Source organism: Morus notabilis, unplaced genomic scaffold, assembly GCF_000414095.1.
Source record: "Morus notabilis unplaced genomic scaffold, ASM41409v2 Scaffold329, whole genome shotgun sequence".
NCBI lineage: Eukaryota > Viridiplantae > Streptophyta > Magnoliopsida > Rosales > Moraceae > Morus > Morus notabilis.
The window spans coordinates 677,574-687,297 of NW_010358084.1; the positions used below are offsets into that span (position 1 = coordinate 677,574).

At 34.7% G+C, this 9,724-nt stretch overlaps 1 protein-coding gene across 2 annotated transcripts; it reads left to right on the plus strand.

Moving 5' to 3' along the window:
• Positions 1-2,864: 2,864 nt before the first annotated feature.
• Positions 2,865-6,899, plus strand: LOC21409916 (putative transcription factor bHLH041). 2 transcript variants are annotated; one of them, XM_010091760.2, is made up of 8 exons: positions 2,865-3,285; positions 3,394-3,558; positions 3,697-3,802; positions 3,931-3,945; positions 4,067-4,129; positions 4,219-4,971; positions 5,477-5,902; positions 6,554-6,899. In XM_010091760.2, the coding sequence occupies exons 1-8, from the start codon at positions 3,164-3,166 to the stop codon at positions 6,620-6,622; spliced, it is 1,719 nt and encodes a 572-aa protein (XP_010090062.2). In that variant the 5' UTR covers positions 2,865-3,163; the 3' UTR covers positions 6,623-6,899. The 2 variants fall into 2 exon arrangements, with proteins under 2 accessions (XP_010090062.2, XP_024017205.1); XM_024161437.1 differs by having other exon boundaries at positions 3,418-3,558.
• Positions 6,900-9,724: the final 2,825 nt, after the last annotated feature.

Consider the following 9,724-nt stretch of genomic DNA (forward strand, 5'->3'; position numbering starts at 1 on the left):
TTTTTGATCCATTTCCACCACCATCTTAAAACCTTTCGAAGTTTCTTTATACATTTTTCGGCAACATCCAAGTCTTTATCTTCGGGGTCACTTCCGCTCACTGTCGGAGCAAGTGCTCCGAGCGCCGTTCTCACTTACAAAGCAACATGCACTCCTCTTGGAGTTTCCTTTACCAGAGCCTTATCCACCTCACCAACTTCACTCTCACTTTCCTCTAAGCCTTATCCACCATTTGAGTCACCATCTTTGCTCTTGGAGTAGCTCACACTTGTCTCTAGAGTACTGCTCTATCAAGGCACTTTCGGCGTCCTTTTCTCCATCTCCATCAACTACTTGGTTGTACATTCCACCATTCTTCTTCTCCGGAGTTCTTTCATTTGTTTTTTGTGGATTCTCTAACATATTTTGCAGGACATTTTCGTTATTTCGGCAGCAAAGAAGGTCCTAGGACATGCGTCCTTCGGCCTAATTTGGGCCTAACCGCCCACTTCTTCGTAGGAGGTCCAGCCATCATTATCCACCTCAAAGCTCAGCCACATCGGATCCGCTTTCAACAAACCACGTGCTTATGCGTGTCAACCCCCTGACATGTCGACCCTCCGAATCTACCGGACCCCGACAACTTATTATTAAATGTGTTTATTTGATAAAGTTAAAGTGACACGTGTCAAACATAGAAGGTAACATCTGTAAAAGAGTCTGAAATAGAGTCTTCACATGTATCCCTCGTCAACGATGGCCTTGGCATTCTCTTTCCATTGACACAGTGTTGAATGAATGAGATCGATCTCTTCAGGCACATATGATGTCGCTACGCACTGCCCCTATATCCATCTCTTGTGACCGCCAACCAATGTCTTTGCATCGCAAACCATATCGCGACATCATCGCTCGGGAAGAGAGCTCAAGAAACAGTCTGATCGCAACATCATCCCCGTGAAACGTGGAATAAATAAGCACCTCTTAATGTTTCTGAAAATATCTACAACCATCTCCTGGTTCTCGCTTGATTTTATACAATGTTAATGATGTATCTATGTGTGTTTATGTGTACATGTGTGTGTGTAACGTGTTCTCGTAGCTCATATATTGGTGCCAATCTGGCCTTCATATAGACCTAGGTTGAGCCTAGATCTTCAGTCCAAAAACCGACCTAGTTAGGTTCTTACTTTATCAAAAATTGTAGTAAATAACATATTTATGAAACTATATTAAGTAAATAACAGATTTTAAAACTATTTGAAATAAATAACAGTTTACCATATAAAAATTTCATTTACGACTCACAAAAAATAATTTACATAGTAAAAAATCTTATTTACATGGAAAAAGATCTTATACTAGTCATAAAAAGAAAATTTACTTAGTAATTAAAAAAATTACGTAAAAAAAAAAATCTTTATACTAATCGTATTAAAAATTGTAAATTACTATTTACTATAAATCAGTTATTTATTTCATTCTCTTATTAGTTAATTTTTTTCATATTTCTTTATATAAAATATGGGCTTGGCTGGCTAGCCATCTCCTCATAAAACAAAAAAATTGGGTCGACCCACCTAACATGTTTTTACCTTTCAGACGAACAGTCGTGAAAAACTAGTCAATTAACTGCCCTCCCACCGTGCCACAAAATATGGCTTGTCATGTTGTAACATTTATCTGATCTAGACCGTTGCAGAAAGGACACGGCAAAAAAAGACTTGGTCACCTTAATTCTTACCAGCCAAAAGACTCAACACATTGAATATGATTATAAGAAGGTGAAAATAATTGCTTTTCAAGAAGACTTATGGAGACTAATGTATTTAATTCTCAACGTCAGAAAAATAGAAAAAAAAAATTACATTCATCAAATAGAATCTAGTTAAATCTAATATCATATACCTTACTCGGATACCCTCATGATTAAAATAAAATTGTGCATGCATGAGTAAAATCTTTACATGTCTTATAGATCAAATAATTAGCTAATAATATTAGGTATTTGTAGTTGTAGTCTTGCGCTTTTTTTTTTTTTTTTTTGAAGAAGAAGAAGAAGAAGAAGAAAAGCAGTGTGAAAGTAAACTGCACGAGCTTAATAAATTTTATAATAATGCGTTGGCCAACTTGGCATATAATAGTACTAATTTTTATGTGTTCATATGTCTCTAATGATTATTTTAGTATCTTAATGTGATGGTTGTAGACTATTACCAATGCTAAAAGAAGTATTGAAAAGTTTTATGTTCTAATTAATAAACCTTCTAAGAGAGAGAATAACCGTTAATATTTAAGGTTAAAGAATAAAAAGTATGCAACCTACGTATAAGGATCTTGCATTAATTAGTAATGAATCAGTTTCTATACCACATGCCGAATAGAAGCTGTGTTTACTCGAAATAAAAAACACCAACTTACTAGTGTGTTTTTTTTTCCTTTAATATAATTTACTCCTATTTTAATTTTTTTTTAAAAAAGGGAGGGATATAAAATTATTTTAGGAGCAAAGGGAACTGTGGGGAAAAGGGAAAAAATAGTGGAAAGAGACGTTGTGCCTTCCTCCCTTGACTCTTTTCAAAATCCATGCAAAACGGTGGACTTTGACCCAATACTTTTCCAACCTTTCTCCTCCTTGGCTGCTCTCTCTCTCTCTCTCTCTCTCTCTCTCTCTAAGCTCTAGCTCTTTTTTGTTTGTTTTTTTGCTCTGAAAATTTCAAGTTCACACGATGCATACAAATCTACTCTTTCTCTCTCTCCTAGCTTAACTAATAAATTGCTTTTTATTTTCAGCCTTTTTCTCCTCCCAAATTCCCTTCTACCAAGTTTCTTATATCTGCCCCACAAAATACTTTTCAAATTTTCTCTCTCCTACAGTACTCTCCTTCTCCATTTCTCTCCCCTTTTGTCTCTCATACTTATCAACCCCTATTCTTGTGCACCAATCCATCATATGAAAACGAAATATCCTCACCATGTCCCCAAGCCAGCTAATAAATTTCCCAACTTGCTTAATTTTTCTTCCAAGAAAGCTTTCTATTCTCACCACACATACTATCTATGTATATATATAAGCCCATACCATTTTTGTCAAAATGGATCTCTATGATCATGCAAAATTTTGTTTCTTATGTAACACATGAAATATATATTATAAGCTAGTACTACTTCATCAATATTCCTCATGGAAATGAGTTTGTTTCTTGATCTGGACCAAACCGGTCGATCGAATTTTCTTCGAGCTCTGTCACAATCTCTGGGCTGCACTTACGTCTGTTTCTGGATTTACATTCGCAACCCTGCAAAGTATGCATTCATGAAACATGATCAGTTTGTTCTTTTCTTGTCTTTGGATTCTCTCGTTTCTTTTTATACAATATTTATAAATATATATACATATTGTTGTATATGCAGCTGCTCATATATTGGTTTCGGCAGCTGTTTGAAATACCTAGATGGTTTGTTTCTCGAAGAAGAAGTGATCAACACCCAATTGCCTAGCTCTTCCTCGGGAAGTTATGCTCGGAGGCTTTTCGATGAATACCGGCAATCAACATTCAGTGTTGCCGCCAATAACGAGTAAGATGATCTGTGAGTTATATGATCTTATGGTGTTGGTTTTTAATTATTTAATATTGATCTCAATTCTTGATGGGGTTTTTATTTTTTATTTTTTATTTTTGTAACGCCATTTTTGTGTATGTATTTGATGATCAGCCATGTTCCAGGATTTGCGTTTAAGCATAGCTTTCCATATTTGGAGCTTCAAGAATTGGACCTCCGGAGATTGACTTCAAACGATACGCAGAGGCAGTTCTATCAGGTAAATAACGACGATTTGTTGCAACTAATTCAATGGAGCATTATACATTGCAAATTTGACAAGCATATGAATTTAATTAATCTATATCTAGCTAATTAAGCAATTTTTTCATTTGTTTTTTGTCACAGGAAGCGAGGATTAAGGTAATATAAATACTAATCTGTAGGAAAAACAACCTCGGTCATAATTAGTCTAGACCATGAAAAAACTTAAACTAAAGTTTTTATTTCCACTTATAAATTTGATGTACACATATATACACAGACTGCAGTTTTCATGGGATGCAAGATTGGAGAGCTTGAACTTGGTCTACCAAATGTGCCTCAGGTAAGTAATTAAACCAAGTTAACCCATTAATTAACCATATAATTTCACCATTTAGGTTCAATAATCAGCTAGTTCAATTTCCTTTGTAGATCAATATGAAAATGGAACTGAAAAGCTGGTTTCCAGAAGAGTTTCCCACGACTCAATCCCAACTTGTGGAGCTAATCAATCCAAGACGACCATTAATAACCGAACAAAACCCGCCGACTTCGTCTTCATCTTCATTGAGATCATTCTCCATAGATAGTAGCCCTGAATACTCATCTCTTCTATTCAACATTCCTCCAACAAATACTAATACTTGTCAAAATATTCCTGAAATATTATCCCACCCAGATGTTAACATTAATCCTCCTCCTATACAACAACCAATCATGCCACACCATCAAGAAATGCAATCCTTTGCCCGCCTTCGAAACATTCAATTCCCGAATCTAGAGACCGAAGCAGCAGCCATGACGAAAGCGATTCTCGCGGTCCTAACTTCTCCTTCACCTCCAGCTTCTTCATCTTCTTCGCCGCATCAACCTTCACATACTTCTAGCACTTATAACCATGACCCTCATCACTTGATAAATCCGAAATCCAGTGCTTTCAAGAGCTATACTAATTCGTCGTTGCTAGCCTCGCAATTAGCACGTGACTTGGGATCCAAGAAAACTGTATTCAAGCGATCGATTTCGTTCTATCGTGGCTTGAATTTCATGAGGAATCACCAGCGTTTACAAGTGACACGCCCTAGTAGCACCCAATTGCACCATATGATATCAGAGAGGAAGAGACGTGAGAAACTCAATGAAAGTTTTCATGGACTTAGGGCACTACTGCCTCCAGGGACCAAGGTAATTAATTTCATGTGTTACCATGAAAGACAAATGTTAGATGATCACTTTAAATTTTTAGTTAGATTAATTTTCAGAATTCATGCATATGTATTTCTTATGTTGAAATTATTAATACAATCTTGTCTATGAATATTTGTTAGGATTAATATTACATGTGCTCTCCAAGTTTAGAGGGTCATTCATTTTGCTTTATGAACTTTAAAAAATCTCATTTTCTCTTAATTTTGAATTAGTTTCTCTTAACTATTTTATTAAATTTTCATTAAAATAAATAAATAAAGACCATATGACCCAACTTAACCTGTCTTTCTTTGTTTTTAACAAAAATTAGAATAAAGAGAGAGTTTTTAAAGTTTGAAGGATAAAATTGTGAGAATAATCTTAATTTTAAGAGACACTTATAATAAGAAGATATCCTAAAAAAAAAAAAAAGAAAAATTTATTAGTAGTTACGTGCATACGTAATTTTGCAAGATCATTTAATGAGTTTTGGAATGTGCAGAAAGACAAAGCATCTCTACTAAATACAACGAGAGAGTATTTGATCGCATTAAAAGCCCAAGTCGAGGAACTTAGCAGAAGAAACAAGCAATTGGAGGCTCAAGTTTTTCCATCGAGTACTGCGGGCGCAGTCAACAATGAAGAAGCAACAATTATTAATGAAAGTTCATCAAGTGACAATCATGAAAGACTACAAGACGTTAGGCTAAGACACGTGTCCGGATCAACGTCAGAAGAAGCAGAAATTGTTGACTTGCATGTGACTCTTAGGGCGGCAATCCCTGCTGAGGATCTAGTGCTTCGAATATTGGAATTCTTGAGGCGGGATCAGAAGAATGTCAGCATGATTTCCATGGAGGCCAATTCTCGTTTGACCGAATCAAGTGCTTTTATTAATCGTGTTACCTTTAGATTAAGAGTACTTGAGGTATGTTTTAGTTCATTAATTAATGATTATGTTGCAATAAGTTCTCATACATGGAAAATTAATGAGCGGTAGTACTACTATAGTTAAGAACTTTATGAAAATTTCAATAGCTCTAATACCTGTTTATTTTTTTAGCTATAGTATTTTTTTTTATAAAAATTTAAATTTTTATTTAAATTTATGAGTCAAATGAGTCGTAGATCGATATAAACAAATGCATATAAACAAACAAACAAGACATGCAATCATATAATATATATATATATGGTAAACAATGACTTTAGAAATTAATATTCCATTTTAACTTTTTCTTAGATTTGAAAGGGAAGGTGTTTGAACTTTACATCTTATAATAGAGTCAGGCGTCGAATTACTAATAAACTATGCCTCTTACTGCTATTTTAATTTACCTGCAGTCATCATTTTAATTGTAGGGAGACAATCACTTTTTAATTTAGATTCATTTTGTTGGTAGTCGTAGATTATAATGGCCCCTATCTAGGCATAACGTGTATATTACTTTGAAAGGCACAGGAAAGAATAAGGAAGTTAATTCCTAAGAGGGTCATTATCAATATTATTAGAAGTGTTGATCAGTCAGTCACACTTAATCATAATTAATTAAAGTAAATTCTTTTTGGTTGATTATAGGGGAGCGAGTGGGACGGGTCTGCCTTCCAGGAAGCAGTTAGAAGGGTGGTTGCTGACTTGGCACAATGAAAACCCGACCAATCGCTGTTCGACACATGATCTACAGTCAACCTATAATATTTTTTATTCTTCAGTGGCTGCCCGTCGTTGCCGATGATTCTCAGCCGTCGATTTTGAGCTCAGCAATCAACTTTTTTCCTCTTCAGTTAGTAGATTTTTCAAGCTTAGTGCTTAATTTTGCACGTTTTTTATTGATATGGTCACTCATAAAAAAATAGAAAAATTAAAGTATATATTTGTATATGATAAGAGTAGTTTTCCATCCGCTCTTATACAATTGATCGGATAAATATACTTGGTAGAAGAAGATTGATCTTGACCTAGAGAAGATCAAACCTATTTTTTTTGTTATCAAAGAAAGAAATTGTTAACCAAAATCATGAGATTCTTTATTTTATTACATTCTCGTGGGTTCTAGATAAATTTATGTTTGAAATGTGTATTTATAGATTAATCTGTCGCCCAAATTGACTGCAAGAAATTTTGAAGGCAGACTGCGAAATTATCAACCTTCCATAGAAGAAAAGATCCAACAAAGATATCATGCGTACGTCACATGATCATATGACTCTCCATATACATCCACAAACTGGTCTGATCCAATACTTTTTCAACATTTTCTAACTTTGAACTATTCACTAATTTAATTAAGGGTACTTTTCTAATAGGACCTACCACTATTAAATCGGATCAAAATCACATTTAAATATATATATATATATAATTGACCGTTTTTAACTGGTTAAAAAAACCCATTGATATTTCATTTTAATAGGTCCAATAACAATCTCCTTTAATCTAAGCTCAAAATCTAAATAGAATTAAAGTAAAGAGAAATGCTAATATCATTTTTTATGTCACTCTCTGTATTTATTATTTGACATATACTATCTCATTTATTTTTTTAAATAATAATACATTATATTAGTAGAGTAACGTATCAAATAATAAATGCAGAGACAGAAAAAATGATGCTAACATTTATTTTAAAGTGGAAGTGGGTGTTATTTGTTCAAGGGAATCCAATTCCACTCCCACATCGGTAGGACTGGGACCGGACTATAGACAAGACAAAGGAAATGTCCAGATGACATTTCTCTCTTCTCACCAAACCAAGACCCCCGATATCCAATTGGTTTACGTGACTTCTAATACTTTTTAATGGCTGAGAGTTATTTGTGTTTTTCAGTTGCCTATTAGCATTTATTTCGCCAATTAACCCTCTTAAACTGTTATATTCTACAATTAACCCCTTATATTTGATAATATGTATCAAAAACCGTCCCGCTTGATAATGGCGTTAATTTTTTTTTTTTTTTTTTTTATAGAAATTGATATGTGACTTGCACTTTGACGATTGATTAAGGGCATGAGTGACCACATTTATTTGGTTTTAAAACCAAAATTATTTCTAAAACCAAGTTAATTCAAGATTGTCCAGTTTGATAAAAATAATCAATTAGAAACTTTAACAATAGTAGATTTGCGTCAAATTAGACATAAGTTACTATTTCATCATTAATTTGCAATCCATGTCAACGTTACATCTCAATTTGCATTAAAAGAGTTAATAATAACACCTTTATTAAACCCTAGCCGCCAGAGTTCTCGAGAGAGGGGCTCTGCAACAAGTTTAGATGAGAAGTTCTCTAGGGTCGGTGGTCCGGCTATTCGTCGGGCTGCCGGTCTCCAAAGTTCGTCCAAGAGATTGCAAAGGTTACTAGTGTCGGGTTCGTACCGATAGAAGTGTGGATAGTCACCGAAATGGAGTTGTTCAAGGGGAAGCAGTTTCTGGTCTTCTACCTTAGATCTAGGACGTATTTGTCGTGGGATTATGTTGAAACTCTGAGAACTAGATCGTGGAAGGGAGGCGAGGAAGGTAGTCTAGAGCGTGTAGCAGTCGCCGCTCATTGGCGGCAACACGTGGATCCCATGCGTCACCGTGTCTCTGGTGCTTTTGTTGCCATTTTATGAGCTTTTCTTCGGCGCCACTTATATTGTGTCCCACACACCTCTGACGTTGAGGGGCTCAATTTTGTTGGTTTAATTCATTGGGATCTTTATAGATTTTTTTTATTTTTCTGCTTTATATTTTTATTTGTGTTGTAATAACAGTGATGGTGTCCTCATCTATAGGCGTTAGGTCTCCCCACCGCTCTAATTCTGAATTATGTAGTCTATTTTGGGACTGAGGTGTGGTTCATCTGGAGTCATTTCGAAGTGGCCAAACCCTGTTATAGTGCCACTAGTTGGAGGAGTTCTCTTCGTTATTGGGTAAGAAATGTGTTTGTATTGTCTAATCATGTGAGTCGCTTCCGGTTCTTGACTCTAATTTTGCCCTATATCCTAGCCTTTTAGTGACTTTTTATTGAAGTTATGTTATTGTCTTTAAAAATAAATAAATAAATAATAACATCGGGACTGTTTTTGCCACGTAGTTCTAAGTTTAAGGGACTAAATTAAATTTTTTAAAAAAATGGAAGACCTGGCTCGGGCAATTGTGGAATTTATGCTTCTAGTTGTGGTAAAGGAATCAATAAATTTCCACGTTTTGGACTATGTTGATGTGCCTTTTTAAAAGCCCTATTTGGCTAATGTTTTCGTGGATGCAAATTTCAAGCCTAGTCAATAATTTGTCTGTGTTGGAATTAACATTCGAGACGGCGGTTTTGACCGGCAATCTCATCCTGTACTATACGGGACCTAGCCTTTAGGTGGTTTTTTTTTTTTTTTTTTTCCTTCTTCGTCAATATGATTTTTATTATTAATTATTATTTGTTGGCTAGTCCAATATTGCTTTAAATTAGACAGGTGGATTTATATCATTGATCATTGATAATTTACTACTTTTGTATGTGTGAGAAAAGGAAGGGGCAAGGAAACTCGGTTGTGATGAGGTTAAGTTTATTGGTCCTTTTATTGTTGAAATATATTAGTGTCAACATTAGATTTGGTATTGACGTAGTATGTAACTGAAATTATCTCCGTTTTCACGTTTTATGATTTAGTTGGAGAATTTTTCGGTGGAGTATGAAAAATAGATAGGGTTTTACTGTAAACCGTCAAATTTCTATTAAATTATGTTAGTGTGCGTACTTTCTTTTTTTTATT

Coding starts and splice junctions, on each gene's coding strand:
- LOC21409916 (XM_010091760.2), top strand. CDS start 3,164: ATGGAAATGAGTTTGTTTCTTGATCTGGACCAAACCGGTCGATCGAAT. Junction 3,559..3,696: donor AGTGTTGCCGCCAATAACGA/GTAAGATGATCT, acceptor TTTGATGATCAG/CCATGTTCCAGGATTTGCGT. Junction 4,972..5,476: donor TACTGCCTCCAGGGACCAAG/GTAATTAATTTC, acceptor TGGAATGTGCAG/AAAGACAAAGCATCTCTACT.